The sequence below is a fragment of the Centruroides vittatus genome, unplaced genomic scaffold (assembly GCF_030686945.1).
Source record: "Centruroides vittatus isolate TY-2023 unplaced genomic scaffold, ASM3068694v2 contig_425, whole genome shotgun sequence".
NCBI classification, from domain to species: Eukaryota; Metazoa; Arthropoda; class Arachnida; order Scorpiones; family Buthidae; genus Centruroides; species Centruroides vittatus.
The window spans coordinates 85,913-103,297 of record NW_027122231.1 but is presented as its reverse complement, the minus strand read 5'-3'; the positions used below and the strand labels follow the sequence as shown (position 1 = coordinate 103,297).

Sequence of the window (17,385 nt, the reverse complement as noted above, 5' to 3'; positions counted from 1 at the left end):
CTTTCTCTATCTAATGACACAATTCAACACAGAAATTTCGAATTATTGGCTGATGTAGAATATCAACTAATTCAAAAATTAAAAGAATATTGTTCGCAATTCAAATGGACGAATCAACTTATGTGTCAAATAATGCCGTTCTTTTATGCTATGTCCGTTACATTGATTATGAAGTCAATGATGTGAAAGAAGAATTACTTTGTTGCCTGGAATTAGAAAGTCATACAACTAGTACTGAAATATACAAAACTGTTAATAACTACATCGAAAATAATTCCCTTGTCTGAAAAAATTGTGTTGGTGTATGTACTGTTGGAGCAGCATGTATGACAGGTAAACATTCTGGAGTTATAACAAAAATAAAAGCAGTAGCCGCAGATAAAATGATATTTACTCACTGTTTTATACATTGGGAGCATTTGGCAGCAAAAAAAATGTCTTCCCAACTAAATGACATATTTTTCCAATGTGTAAGAATTGTAAACTTTATTAGGTGTAGCACATTGAATTCAAGATTGCAATTTTGTGTAAAGAAATGGAATCCGAGAATGAACATTTGTTACTTCATGCAGAAGTGCGGTGGTTATCACAAGGTAGAGTTTTGAAATGCTTGTTTGAATTAAGAAAGACAGTTCAATCTTTTCTATATCAAAAAAACTCTGAATTATCCAAATTTTTCCGCGACAATAATTTGGTTGCAAAACTGTCATACTTATCGGATATATTTTCCCTTATTAATGAATTAAATTTAAGCGTTCAGGGAGATAACGCTACTGTTTTTAACTTATACAATAAAACTGATGCCTTTAAAAAGAAGTTAATACTGTGGAATAAATGAATACAAGAAGACAACTATGATATGTTCCATTCTTTATCAGATTTTATTAATTCAGGAGATCTGGATATAAAATACATAAATCATATGGTATGTGAACATCTGCAAGCACTTTCTTGTGCCTTCAACAATTATCATCCACCTGGAGATGATCAACAAATAGGAAACATGTGGATTATTAATCCATTTATTGATCAGAAAACTAATAGATTAAACGACTTTGAACAGGAAAATCTAATCGAATTAAGTTCAGACTTGGGATTAAAAACATTGTTTGAATCAATGCCCATATCACAGTTTTGGATTAAAGTTAAAACTGAATATCCAGTTTTATATGAAAAGGCAGTTAGGATGTTACTATCTTTTCAACAACGTACTTATGTGAATCAACGTTTTCAGCAATGGCAATGATAAAATCGAAACAACAAAATCGTTTGAGTATTAGTTCCATCTTACGCCTTGCAGTTACTACCTTAAATCCAAGAAATGATGATCTTACTAGCAAAAACGAAAAGCAGCAATCACATTGATTTGTATACTAATGTACTGGTAAATAAATAAAAAATATTTATTGCTCAAAGTAGTTTGCAGTTTTTTTTACAACAGAGAATTTTTTAAATTAAAAATAATATTGTCACTGGTCCGCGTAATAAAAGCAGATATTTTCCGGTCCACAATGAGTTTTGGGTTGAGAAACACGGATCTATACCATATTGTTTGTGTTTATACATGCATCCACATGCATGAGAGCATGTAATACATAGTTCTGTTTCATTATCATTCAAGGAAAATATTGTGCAATCTTTAGTTGTTTTGAAACAGATAATTCTTTCTCCTATAATATATCAGGTTGTAAAAGTGAAATTTAGACAATTTGATTTTTTCTAAAATCACTGGAAAAAAGTTCTAGAACATTTGCTGTGGGTATGTAAGTAAATTAACCAGGGAACATTTAATCACACATTTCATCAGAAATAGATGCATCAGTACTATCATTTATTTCACACTCTGCAGAACAATATTGCCATATACAGTTCAATGGCAATACCCATGTGAGAACAATGCTCAAGACTTTCTGCAAAGAAAAATCCCGGTCATTCTCAGTGTTAAAGAGTAAGGAGATATTGCCAGGCAGGAGGAAGTCCTTATGTCCTTGCTGTTTATGAAAAAGTTTGTAACAGAATGATTATAAATTTCAGATCCTCTACGAAGTTGTCATGGAAGGGGTGAGAGATGGTTCTTATGATTTTGGCCACTTGCCAACATACCACTATACTGAAAAGTTGAGCATAAGAAGCTAAAACTGTAGTGATCTCTATTTTTTTAATGTCATTTATGTGCTCAGTGGGCCTCTGAGGTATATCCAATATTTGCTACATTAATGCCAGTCTCTTCATTTATCTGCATTCCATTGCTTCATTCTCCAATACAATATCCATTCAAAATATCAAAAAGAATTTTTTTTAAATTGTTAGATAATGTGATTAATAAAATTAAATGAAATACAGTCAAGTTTCCATTTTCACTATACTTCATACAAGGCTTTCTATACTAGAAGATACATTAATTCCTTGGTACTGATAATGTATTTACATTTTTAAGATGGTTTTACATATTTCCAACAGTTTCACCTTTCATAAATCACAAATATACAGATAGCACATATTAATACCATCTTATGTACAATACATCCACTCTAGTTCATATGAAAAGGCTGATAAGTGGTGCATGCTAAATCTTTCTTAACTGTCCATTGGTGTTCCTTAAATCCAGCTTCAACATTGCAGAAGTTGCTTCCACCTATTCTATTATATGACCAGAACTTGATCTTCTAATGGGACAGAATAAACACCTAGCATCTTTAATTTATCTTGTACCTCCTTGTCAGCCCTTAAAAGGGTAAAGATGATGGGGTTATGTCTATACACAATGTTGACATTAATCTTCCTGACAATATCTCTATTTATGCATCTTACAAGGACACAGCCAAACATTCAGGTCTCCAATTAGAATGAAACATTGAGAGCACGTAGCCCTAAAAACAAACAGTTTCTTGTTGAAATAACAGATGCACTTCTCAAGCATTTCTGGAAAATGAGCCTTTGAAAATTTTGATTCTTGTAATTGTGATAACTGAGTAGATCAGATGCTAGGCACATGAATTATACAATGTAGGTTCAAGCCTTTGCACTTTCAGTGTTTTTTTTTTATGTGTAACAAAATTCTTTTATTTTACTGTAACATTAGCATTATTATTACTATTGTTATTCCTCACATTTAAAGCTCAAAAAACAGATTAAAAAACAATGTAATTTCTGTTTACTGAAATGAAGTCTCCACAGATTTAACTCTTGTATATTATTAAATAAAATTTTTATTTCTTAATATTAATTTTCAGATATGGTGGTATTGTGAGCATGTGAGGAAGTTGACCATAACAATAACAATTACAAAACATATTACAACTATGCTACCCTATTTTCATGTCAGACTTGTCTTTTTTGTCCATCTGTAGTAACATCTCAAGCTTATTTGCTTGTGTTGATATAGTATGTAACCATAAGCAAAAATATCTGAAAATAAATATGAAGAAATAAAAATGTTATTTAATAACAAACAAGAGTTTAAATCTACAGAAACTTCATTTCACTAAACTGGAAATGATGTTGCATTTTTCAATTCTCTTGTTTTATAAGCTTTAAACATGAGGAATAATAATAGTAAATACAGGCACTCCTCACTTTAAGATGAAGTTCCGTTCCGATGACTACGTCGTTAAGCGAATTGGTCAATAAGTGAGGAGCTTGTGCCAGGAATATAGGATTGTTGTAAAATTATGCAAATTATGCAACAAACTTCAAATTTATTCATAAAAAGACTATTATAGTATGCTATTAGCCTATTATAGTATGCTATTAGCCTATTATAGTACTATAAGACAATTATAGTACGCTTAGTGTGCATGTCACCATTCACCACTGATCGACACTCAAGCTGAGAAAGGGGATTCCCCGAATTGCAGGTCGAAACTTGATTGGTCGTAAGTGCGAGTGGTTGTTAAGCAGATAGGTTGTAAAGTGAGAAGTACAGTACCTGTAATAATGCTAATGGTACAATAATAATAAAAAAATTAAAATTGAGAAGGTTCAAACCTACTTCATGTAGAGTCCCTTCCTAGTATCTTAGCCACTTGGTTATCACAGTTACAAAGATAAGTAGAACTTCCAAAGACTTATAAGTTAAACACTCAATATCAGAGGTCCATTTTTGGAAATGCTTGAGAAGTGGGTCCTGTTATTTGGCAAAGAAACTGTTTGTGTTTAGGGTTACATGCTCACCAAGCTTCATTTGAATTGGAGACCCAAACATTTCCTTGTTAGTGCCAAAACTTACTTTATCACTCTCTTCTTTAGCTCTAACATCCCTTGTCTACTGCTGTGAATGTTATTTTTATAATGAAATAACCAACAATTGCCAAAATTTTTTATATATGTCAATGTTATTTTATATGCTTATTATTGAATTGACCATTTTATTTGAACATCAATGTAGGTATGTGATTTCCTTTATATGTAGTTCTGTTAATATATTTAAAATGTCATGCAATGAATAAAAGCTCATCTCACCAATGCTGTAAAAACTGATACCTTTACATGGAATGGATTGACAGACCTATGCAGTATGAACAGTGGGTGAATAACTTGGCTTTCAATATATGGATGTAGTTATCAACCCATTCTTAAAAGTTATGAAAAGATCCAAAAAATTCATCAATGTATGATTCTCTTGTTCTAATTGAAGATGGAATACATATGGGTTTTTGTTGATCACCTGTAGAAATTCATGTATCTCCAGTTTGTTGCACCATAAAATAAAAACATTATCAACATAACATGAATATACAATAATTTAATGACTAAGAGCCAGAATAATCTCTCTAAGTGTCACATAACACAAGCTCATACAGTACACCCGACATGGGATTGCAAACTGGTACACCCTATCCTGTATACAGGATTTACTATTGTATGTAAAAGAATGGACAAATAACAAATAAGATTTGCCAACTTCAAGATGTCCTTATGAACATTGCAAAAATAGCAATACTGCAAAACTGTTTTTGTGAAATCCAGGGCTTTCCTGGATTTCACAAAAACAGGGCTGAATTTTTATAGATGGATAAAATGCCCAAAATTTCTCCTCACATAAGAGTATATTCCATAAGCAAAGTGATAACTGAAGTGAATCTGAAATCGTACACACTTGGTCCTCCAAATTAATTTGACAAATTTTAGAACATTCTTTTCCAGTAAGAATGTCACAGACAAACATTCCAGGAATGAAACCTAGATTTAGAGAAAAAATAACTGAATATACTGACCATAAATCTGAGATTTATAGACAGTATTGATGGTTTATTGACTTACTATACAGAATCATCATATTAACCTGATGTTTGTTATTTTAATTTAAAAACCAAGTTATGTAATTATACTAAATTAATTTATCCTGTGATTAATTTATCCTAATATATAATCCTGTACATAACCTCAAAGCATTTAATTTAGGACTTGTGAATAATTATCTTCTGAATGTTGTGTGAAAGAGATGGTATCTATTGTTGTCTACATATTTTTTGCAATCATTCCTTACAACTTTTCATGACTTTCTGCAACATTTCATGGGGAATTGCTGCCACTTCATCCCTGATGTTTTGATTTAATTTCTGCCACAGTCCTTGAATTGTTTCCAGTGTGATCTGTTGCCATGTCCTGTTAAAACCACAGATTCTGCTATTTGATATCACACTGGTGCAACGCCAGTTCAAGAAGTTGTGAAGCATTTCAATGAAGTAAGCTGAAATTATTTCAAAACCCCTGCCTTCCTCACCTTCAAAGAAATATGGACCAATCATTCCACAAGATGCTATACCATACCAAGCAATAATCTTAATATTGTGCAAAGGTTGCTCTTGTAACTCATGAGGGTTCTCATAAAATATATTTTTATTAATTTACACTCATGTCAATTGTTATTAAATGGCTCAGAGTTAAACAGTATGTGCATTCAATGTCACTCACCCCACCCCTATGGTTTCAGTCATGTAAGTTGCCGAAATATGGTGGCAATAAGTTAATTGCACGTCAGGAAAAACCCAGGGACCGATCGTACGTGGGTGGTGGCGGCAGAGGCAAAGATGACAAGCGTCTTACAATGACCGTTTATTTTAACATCAAAGCAAACTTACAAAAGAATAATATGTGATGCAATCTAGATCGTCTGCGGCAGAAGGAGCTCCGAATGACGGCGATCGGGGTGGGCTGTCGAAGTCGTCGATGAAGCCCCGGGGCAGTCAGGCTGAAAAGTCCGAGGGGTCGGTAACGAACGTTGGTGAAGGAGTAGGTGGCGGTTTGGAGTCCCGTCATTCACTTCCTGGTAGAAAGTTCCGTTGTCTCCCCCTTCCGACTTTGATTCGGGGGTTTTTATACAATTTTCCCTTGAATCTTCCTCTCTTGTTGGTCTTGGGTCTCTTTTCCCTAAGTAAGTGCATCTTTTCAATATTACTATTAATGTTGTCTTGTCCACTTTCATAACCAGCATTTTGTTTATTTTTAACATCCATAAACTTATAATCTCTCTATGCACCGGAATTTGTAATAATTAAAATAAACCCTTCTAACCTTTTAACCGGTGTTCTATTTTTAGAATCGCGTCGTTCTATTTTCAGAATCACAAACGTTTTCACAGCCCCTCCTGGGCTCTTCTTCAGGCTTCGTCGAATAGGCCTTTAACATTCGAATAAATATTCAATTTGAATTTCTTTTCGGAATATTACCACGTGCAGCAGCTGGATATTTGTACTGCGCATGCTCCATGCTCCTCGCTTTAAACCCTGTTTTCTAGCAAAACCTGCCATGCGCTCGATAGGATCATTTCCTCCTTATGATTAACGCAGGCACTACGTAATCCTGCCTTAAATATCTCCATGGCTTCTAGCCATTTCAATTGCTGTGGGTTATAGCTGGGTATAATGATTTTTGCCGCATGCAGGTCCGCCGTTATCTCCTCTTCCGATGCGTACGTCGCCAGGGCCGTAGTGTATCTACCGTGCTGTATGTCTGACTCGTGCTCCTTTAACCTCACTTTTAACGCACGTTTCGTGGAACCAATGTATGTTAATTGTCTATCGCACCTGTGGTCTTCTAGTGGTATCATATATACTCCCGGAAGCCTTTCGGGGTTTGGTGGGTCTTTGCCGTTGCTTAATATTCTGAAGAGAGTCTGACATCTTCTGTACACGATGTTAATTCCTTGTCGGTTGGCCACGGTGTTGTAAATGGATTTCAGCACTGGATTGTATGTGATAGATATCCTTTCATTTTCTTCCTGTTGGATATTCAATGGTTGTCCTGTCGGATTATTTGCCTTTTGGGACTTCTCATGTCTTCTAGACAACTTTTCAATGAGAGCTTTGCTGTATCCATGGCTTATAGCAATATTTTGGATATGAAGGAGCTCCGTTTCGAGCACTTTTTTTGTAGAGGAGTGCGTATGAGCCCTTCTCACTAATGCTCGGAAGGCAGCTATTTTGTATTGAAAAGAATCATATGAATTTCTAGGGATATATGTGTGGAACGTGCTAGGCTTTCGGTATACTGATGTAAGTATATTAGCTCCTTCAAAGTTGATATCAATATCCAAGAAGTGTACCCTTGATGAGTCGTGTTGCTCCACCTCTAATGTTAGCCCATACGGATTACTGTTTGGAAAGTAGAACCGGACATAAAATTCTTCCTCTAAGCCGTAAACAGTAATCCGTACGGGCTAACATTAGAGGTGGAGCAACACGACTCATCAAGGGTACACTTCTTGGATATTGATATCAACTTTGAAGGAGCTAATATACTTACATCAGTATATCGAAAGCCTAGCACGTTCCACACATATATCCCTAGAAATTCATATGATTCTTTTCAATACAAAATAGCTGCCTTCCGAGCATTAGTGAGAAGGGCTCATACGCACTCCTCTACAAAAAAAGTGCTCGAAACGGAGCTCCTTCATATCCAAAATATTGCTATAAGCCATGGATACAGCAAAGCTCTCATTGAAAAGTTGTCTAGAAGACATGAGAAGTCCCAAAAGGCAAATAATCCGACAGGACAACCATTGAATATCCAACAGGAAGAAAATGAAAGGATATCTATCACATACAATCCAGTGCTGAAATCCATTTACAACACCGTGGCCAACCGACAAGGAATTAACATCGTGTACAGAAGATGTCAGACTCTCTTCAGAATATTAAGCAACGGCAAAGACCCACCAAACCCCGAAAGGCTTCCGGGAGTATATATGATACCACTAGAAGACCACAGGTGCGATAGACAATTAACATACATTGGTTCCACGAAACGTGCGTTAAAAGTGAGGTTAAAGGAGCACGAGTCAGACATACAGCACGGTAGATACACTACGGCCCTGGCGACGTACGCATCGGAAGAGGAGATAACGGTGGACCTGCATGCGGCAAAAATCATTATACCCAGCTATAACCCACAGCAATTGAAATGGCTAGAAGCCATGGAGATATTTAAGGCAGGATTACGTAGTGCCTGCGTTAATCATAAGGAGGAAATGATCCTATCGAGCGCATGGCAGGTTTTGCTAGAAAACAGGGTTTAAAGCGAGGAGCATGGAGCATGCGCAGTACAAATATCCAGCTGCTGCACGTGGTAATATTCCGAAAAGAAATTCAAATTGAATATTTATTCGAATGTTAAAGGCCTATTCGACGAAGCCTGAAGAAGAGCCCAGGAGGGGCTGTGAAAACGTTTGTGATTCTGAAAATAGAACGACGCGATTCTAAAAATAGAACACCGGTTAAAAGGTTAGAAGGGTTTATTTTAATCCATAAACTTGTTATCCACCTGTGTCAACTTATGCTTTCATGTGCCTAGAGTTATTTTCCACTAATAGTAAGTAATCCTTATAAGTATCATCCATTCCAAAACAGAATTGTTTAATATCCGTAGCCAAAATCAATACCCCAATGGAATCAATACATTTATGAAATGGTAATAGAGGTTTTATATAAATACTGTATTTTATCATGAGAATTCAAAAAATTATTATTAAATGAAAGTCATTAAATATACAGTACTAGAATACCCTGAAAAATCAAAAAACTCCAGTAAATAATCATGGACAAAGTCCTTCTGTGAGTTTTTTGGTTCTGCAAAGTGTTTTAGTACTATGCACTGTACTTACATTCCAGTCTAGAAAACTGTTCTGAGTAGTCATTAAATATGCTGAAGTGTAAGTATCAGAAGAAAGTGTTAATAACTCATTAATATTTTTCTACATTAAGTGTTGCAAGTAGGGAATTCGATCCCAGCCCTTATTTCTAATCCCGGGATTTCGGGATTATACTTAGTCAATCCTGGGATTCTGGGATTATTTCGGTATTGAGATTTAATAAAAAATAAAAAATAAAAAAATCTTACAGAAATCAGCTCTTTAATCAACAAATCAAAATTTAGACAAAAATCAATGTATTTTATGGTATACACCTTCCTAATCTAATCACTCTAACTAATCAGACTTACTAGAGTCAGACTAACCAGAGTTAAAATCACTCAGTCTTCAGGTTAAAGGTATTTTTCAAGCATCAGTGAGATCTCTTTAAACTTACATAAATTGAAAAAACCTTTATGTAACAACTATACAAATAAATGTTGAAAATTAACAAAAATCTCTCTTAACATCGACTAAATAGATGACTTTCATGCAACAACCTAGTAAGTAGGTAGTAAAGTAAGTTTTTTAGCAAAAAGTATTTAAAAATAATATTAATCAGTCAAATTTTTCTTAAATATAAAGAAAACTAATCTAATAGAAACATTCTAATTTGAATTGCGAAAATATGATCTGAGAAATAACAACGCATCCAGTGTCTCATCACCAAGTCTGCTTCTAAATTTGTTGCACATATACATATGCTGATATATGCTGTTGTGCATATATGCTCTGTCACACATATATACACATGTGTGACAGAGCTGTGGACTGGTGTGTTTATGTTATCAGGTGTGGACAGCTGTGTTTATGTTATCTAGCATTGATGAGCATCTGTACATCAATGCTAGATAACGTAAACACATCTGACACATGTTACAATTTTGTTTAATCAACTACAAAGTGTATTCGATCCTTAGAAGCTCTAAATTTTAATATAGATGAGTTTTCGAGCATATTATTTATGTTCATTATTCAATTTAAATTGGATGCAACAACCAGAGGCTGGTGGGAGTGCTCACTTAAGGGTGATGATATTCCTCCATTGAATGACTTATTAGAATTTTTGAAGGGTCATGTTAGAACTCTACAGCCAACCAAAAGTGCTCTTGACTGCACCAGAAAATCGATTGGCACCCGCAAAAATTCAAAAATACAAAAATGAAGTATATTACCAGGTAACCCAGTGAGAACTGCTTGCCTATCATTTTAGTTCAAAATACAAGAAGTTTTATATTAAAATGATAGGCAAGCAATTCTGTTAAGAGCACTGGCACTGAACGTTTTGCTTCATGCAGTCTATTTTGCAACTTTTTTAAAATGATGTCAATCCCGAAAATCTCGGGATCAGAAAAACTTAATCCCAAAAATTTTGGGACTAAAAAGTGGGCGGGATCCCAGGATCAAATCCTCTAGTTGCAAGTGACATATCAGTGGTGTAGACAATCATTGCTGATTTATATAGTTATACTCTTACTATCTATCTTCCCACTCTTTGATCTATAACCACCAAAATTTAATAGCATCAATGCCCTTTACACACAAGCTACTGTGCTAAATTTCATTTCTTACTCATTACCCCAACCTGAGATGTTAAATGAAATAGATGCCAAAACAAACAGAATTTTTTTTTTTTTGCCAATTTTGGATTCAGATGGTCTCACAAAATGCAGAGATTTGCAATAAACTTGGAGGTTCAAATTTGACATGATTTCAATATTTTCCCATGTTATCATACATAACAAGCTGGAAAAGTAAAATATTGTTTTTATTTATTATTCATCAATAAATCCTGTAATCTGTTACGAAGCTATAAATTTATTAAAATTGTCCCTTAATATACTTTTCAAATTTTATAAAATATTAACAAACTTGAAAAAAAATTTAATCTGTAGTTTTGTTACATCATCATTATTATTAAAACAAAAATTGAAAAATGATAAATAGTGTCTTTTAAATTACGTTTGTTTATCATTATCTTTGACTTGGTTTTCATGTTTAGACTGATTTAACTACACCTGCCCTCAAATTGATGGTGTAAAAGATAATTTTCAGGATCTCAGAAAAAATAAAAATACTATACTTTGGAAAAAAATTTTGTCGATGTTAGACTGTGCTCTCAAATTTATGATACTGCATAACTAACATTTTTAAGACCTCAAAAGTCATGTAATAACATGAAGTTTTCAACATGCAACAAGGGAAAGACATTATGGGTGTCGCAATTTAAGTATTTAAACATTAATTAATGAAGTAACATACAACAGCTTGATGTCACAAAAATGTTCATAACAGCAGAAAAAGTGATATATTGCCAAAATAGTTTGGAAAAAGTGACTAATTTAAAAATAGTGATCTGTCATTCAAGATGTCAACAACAACTTCCTATTTTTATCATGTGGTGTTAAAGAACTTTGATGTCCAGAAATGCAAAATTTCTTTATGACGACAGTAGTGCAATTTTTTTGAAAAATTATTAAGAAATGCACCAATATACAAATAAACATCAAACCAAACCTGATATCCCAAGCCAATACACCAACATCTGCTGTAAATAATTGGGCTAAATTTTGGATATATGATTAAAGATTAGAAATAAATTTGGTACTAGAGGATGGTGCCTAACGCCTACCTCTAGTGCCAAATTTATTTCTAATCTTTAATCATATATCCAAAATTTAGTCCGATTATTTACGGTAGATGTTGGTGTATTTTGCAAAAAGATAAACTTTAGAATTTTTGACCTTTATCTTTCATAACATGATGATAAAATTTCTATGTATACTGACTGGGTACCACAAGCTTTCGATACAACTTGGCCAGGCTTCAAATAATGTCATGCGCATGCACTTGTTTGCTGTGGAAAACCTCCACATGAGCAAGCAATCGAGTTCCCGCAAGCATGGCACTAACTTAAAATGGCTAGCCGCTAGCTGCCAGTGTAAAAGGAAATACAAATGTCAAAAGAGTTTACATTTTAGAATAAATTATTATTGGCATATTTGTTCTCATATAAAAAATATATTGACAGTCAAAACTCTCTCTTAAGCAGGCAGTGCATGCTAAGCAAGCCCAGAGAATTGCCCTCTGGATAAAAGAAACATTAAAAAAAAAGCACTTTCAACATTCCACAAGTATTTTACATTATTAGAAAGAAAACAAAATGCAGAAATTGAATATATAATCATAGTGTTGCTGACAGTTTCACAGTTTTGAATTAAACTTATTTGTTTTTTTAATTAATTAACGTGCCCTCTAAAGAAGGATGTGTAACCTCCTTTAAACTGGAATTTTCTGAGATAAATTGGCATGCTGGTTTTTACCATATGGAAATATCTGATTTCATGGTCTCCCCAGATAGACCAACATGCCAGAGAATTCACAAAAATATAGTAAAAATTTGATTAATATTTTATTACATTTGTAATACTTTATATTTCTCTTTATTACTTCATTTTGTACTTAATATTTAAATATAAAAGTGTTTGATTTAACATTTAAACATTAAATCATATTGAGTCACAAGACATTCTAGATGATAATGTTATATTTGGATGATGCTCCATACTTAAAAACTGAAGATTGTTGATAAAAGCAGCTGAAAACATTCATTTTATTTAAAAAATAATTGCTGGATCTAAAAATGTTTCTAGATAGCAACAATATACAATACAAAAAAAAACTAGCACATATAAACTGTAACTATACTAACAAAATTCACATCTAAATGCTAATTCCAGCAGTAAGTGAACAAGAAAGTTTAATGTTCATTTACTGCTGGAATTAGCATTTAGATCTGAATTTTGTTAATATACAATAAGTGATATAAATAAAAATTTAAATATTTATTTAAAATTTGAATTCTTATACTGTATTTTTCATACTGAAATTCAACCAACCTCATTGTTTGAAAAGGTATGATGAGTCCATACAACTTCTGTTACAGACGGTGTAGTGCTACTTGTAGAGGGCTCAGCTTGATTTGTTGCCATGAAATTGGTAGAGGCAAACTAAACCATAAGCCTGTAATATTTAAATAAAATTAAAATTACATTAAAATAAAAATAACATTAATCTAGTTTAATTCTGACTATATTTTAGAAGGTACTTAAAGTCCAACACCATGAAGTATTTGGGGGAGGGCTGTAGGGTCTTGAGAGGTACTCTTATAGTGTCACTAGCCTAATGGAACTCAACCCTTTTGAAGGATGTCACTTTCCCCAATATATCACGGTGTTGGACTTTAAGTCCCTCTACCCATCTATTGAGCTTCTTCCAGGCTTTTGTAAATTTTAGAAATATATAGTAATGGATTAAAAAAATTATAAAATTGATCTCACAAATTAACTCAAGAAAAATGCTATACAGCTGACCCTTGATAATCCAACGCTTTTGTAATCCGACATGCTCAGTAGTCCGACACACCTCCTGTCAAGGTCACCGTAGTCCCCATCCTGTTACGTGTCTGCTTGCACAGAAGGATGTTGCGACATGAATCTCCCCACCCAATTCTTACACGATGATACACATTTCTTGTGTTTTCCATGAACAGTTCTGTACGTTCTGTATTATTTATGCCTATACATACTGTATATACATCTATTGGCTTCCATATTTTTTTTAATAAACATGTTTTAGTTAACCGAAATGAGTGTTTCATTTCCATATTAACCTAGGCAGCTCATAAAATGTAGGAATATTGTAGGCTACTGCTAGCAAAACAATGCCAAATATGTAATCACTTTCGGTAATCCGACACCCTCTTTGGTCCCATACCTGTTGGATTATCAAGGGTAAGCTGTATAGGATTTTCAAAATAACTTGAATCAGTCTTTATTTTGATTATTATTTATTTTATGAAATTTGAACCAAATATGTCTAGTTTATGAAATCTTAGAATATTAATTTGAAAATAAAATTACATTTATCAGTATTTAAATGTGTTTTTCTCCACAATTGATATTTTTGAACATAAAAATATTCTTCAAATTATATATTTAAATTATTTTAAACCCTACCCTTTAGCTAGAAAGTTGCAAACATTCAGCACAAGCAAAATATATTAAGTGTATATTTCTGAAAAACCTGCAGTGTAATACTAGCTAAAAAAGAAAGATAACCTATCCAAAGCTAAGATTGGACTCACAGTTTATGATGAATGTATAATGATACAAGATTTAATTATCAGTTCAATCACATTGTTGGCCATCAAGTCATGTATTGCATTTACAGAATGTAAGGTATGAAAAGCAAGATTGTATAACAAATATAAATAAGGTAGTAATAGCAATAATTGCATTCTAGCAAGAATCATAACAAAACAAACCTTCTAAAGAGAAGAGAATGTAATGATCAGATTGGTAAAAGTCCCGTCACCCTGAAAAATTTCCATTTACCAGAGAAGTGTCTTAAGAGAGCAAAATTAGAAAAAACACCCCATGTATAAAGGATGGACTTTTACCATCAGATCTTAGACCATAAGTGAAATATACAATACTCGAACAGCCTTCTGGAATGAATTAAGTTTAAATGCCTATCTGTTTGGGTACTGAATGAATTTTCCCAAAAGGAATATTCTAAGTTAGATTAATCCATTCAAGATCCCCAAAAACACACTTACAAAAGCATATGAACTAGAATTCAACACAAATTTTACAAAAAGTTTACAAGCCTAGTATGCATAAATCATAAAAAACAAAAAATGCAAAGAAATGTGAAAGTTTACAACAAAGTTTAGCAGAGTCTTGAACTGAGCAACAGCTACAGAAAGAAAGATATTTCCTTTGTTTCAGCCAGGAATATACATATGCAGAGTGGCAAAATATGTCTGTTACTTTTCTTGGGTAATGTAAAGTTTTTGTGTACTTTTAACAGCTGTCATTACTTAACACAGATGTGTGATTTAATCATAACAGTTGTGAAATTTAACATTTTAATATTATATACAATAATTTAATATTATTGCTAATAAAGTCTTTGTTTAAAAGCTTATTTTGAACTTTTCACTTCCATATTTTGTTTGAGTAAAATCAAGTTAAAATAAAATAAAAATCTGTAGATAAAAGCATATCTGGCATATTATGCTTTTTGAGTTTTGGAAAGGATATAACACTACAAACACTACAAACAGTAAAAAAAGATGCATAAGATGTATAGGAAAGATGCACTTAAACTTTAAATATGTCAAATATGATTTAAGAAATTTCATTGTGGAAATTTTGATAAACTAAAGGATACACAACATACAATATACTCAAAGCTGTCAACAAAGAAAAATTGCAGGAAGAAATTGTTAAAAATCAACAGATAACTTGTGAACTTGCAACAAATCTTAATGTATCACAGACATGTATTGTTCAAACATTTTATTAACTAGAACAGTTGCAAAATGTGATGATCGAGTTCCATATGCATTAAGTGGGGGAAAACACTGGATCAAGTATAATTTTGTCTTACAAGATAAGCAATTCTAGGATTTCATTTTCATTTTAAATTACTTACTAATTTTTATCATAGAAAATTATTTTATGGATGACAAAATTAAAGTTAAAATAAAAATATTTATTACTACTGGTAATTGAAAATATATTCTAACAAGTTGTCATTGTTAGGTCAATTGCCAAACAAACAATTGAGTATTGAGCAATTTTTTCCTGAACATATGTCCAAAAACTGAATCATTCAAGTTGGGAGCAGTTCAAGCACTGAGGTATAACCACACTTCTATGAAAATAGACTAGACACCAATGTCTGGATAGAATATTAAAAGAAAGCAGAGCTATCATAAAATCATCTCCTCTTCAAAATATTTACAAATTGCTTAAAAACAAGGCATATTCTTTATAACTGGAAACATACAGATTATTCTCAATCACAAAAAAAAAAAGATCAAAATATTAAAAAAGTAGTCTTATAGGCCTACAATTTTTATAGACTTAAGACTATTATATTGCAGAATTTTAATAAGCTATAATTAACTAAAAAAATGAATAAAATGTAAAGAATAATATTCTATAACACCCCATTTATAAACAATAAATCATTTATAGTTACATATAAAACATTCTTAGAATTTACTTTGATTTTTACCATTAGGCACCTATTTCATAATGAAGTAGATTAATACCAATTGACTGAGTGTGTTTTATATTCTTAGAAATAAGTAAACAATTTTTAGTAAAAGTGTTGATTAATTATTTCTAAGAACATTACTGCAAATTGAGTTTGTATGTGGTATATGTAGTATTAAATGTCATTACATTTTATCTATTTCATCAATTATGAAAAATATTTAAATACAATAACAATAGAAAAAGCACTTTAAAAAAAAAAGGGAATGGGAAAAGTTATACAAAAGTCATAAAAAATATTATATATATAGAAATGGAACATAAGAAATCAGAAACAAAATAATAAAGACATAAAATAATCAATACAGAGAGAGATTTATCATAAGATATTATTTCTCCTCCATATATCTCTTATTATTTCTCCACTTTAAAAAAAAAAGTTTTCAGAAAATTGTATTGGTAAATATTGATGAAAAATATTTTAAAGAAAAACAATCTCACATATAAAATTTCATAAATTAAATTGTCAGATTTTAACTATCAATAGAAGAAAATAAGCACTTAAAGTCTAAAATTCTAAACCATATCTTTATTATAGTCTATTAGTTTCTTCGTATTCTGAATAGTAACATTTTCATTATTAAATATAGCATTCTTCAGATAAACTTTCATGTTTCATTTCAATATTAAAATTGAAATAATAAAAATTATCTTTGTACTTCAGTTTTATAATACTGAAATAAAATGACACTAACCCATTTGAAGAATATCTTATAAGTTCTATGAATTTTTATCAACTCCTATTTAAGTGACTTCTACAAAGTCAATTTGATGTAGTTTATAAATATTTTAATCAAATTTATTATGCATTAAAAAATATGTATTAGCTTATAAAATAAAAATGTTATGTTTTTATATTCAATAACACACTTTATAATTAAGTATTATATACATCATCACTATTATAAATTGTGAAGTAATTAAAAAATTAAAAACTGAAATAATTTACTTATTTTTCTTATAATACTATCTACATTTACATAAAATGCAATTTATTCAATTATTTGAAGTAAAGTACTTATATAGTATGACATTGAAGATTTGAAATAGAAAATTTCAATTACAGAAACGGCAAATTCCATCAAGAAAATAATACAGCCATTTCATTGGAGTGACATGATT

The 17,385-nt window shown here is 32.0% G+C and overlaps 1 protein-coding gene across 3 annotated transcripts in view; it reads right to left on the bottom strand.

The window, feature by feature from the left end:
* Nucleotides 1-17,385, bottom strand: part of LOC136976787 (PR domain zinc finger protein 10-like) — a 104,997-nt gene that overhangs the window by 68,866 nt on the left and 18,746 nt on the right. For all 3 annotated transcript variants that reach the window (XM_067272151.1, XM_067272153.1, XM_067272154.1), the window contains exon 2: nt 13,033-13,156. In XM_067272151.1, coding sequence (XP_067128252.1) covers nt 13,033-13,125 — 93 coding nt within the window. In that variant the 5' untranslated portion in view covers nt 13,126-13,156. The remainder of the gene's footprint in view (nt 1-13,032; nt 13,157-17,385) is intronic.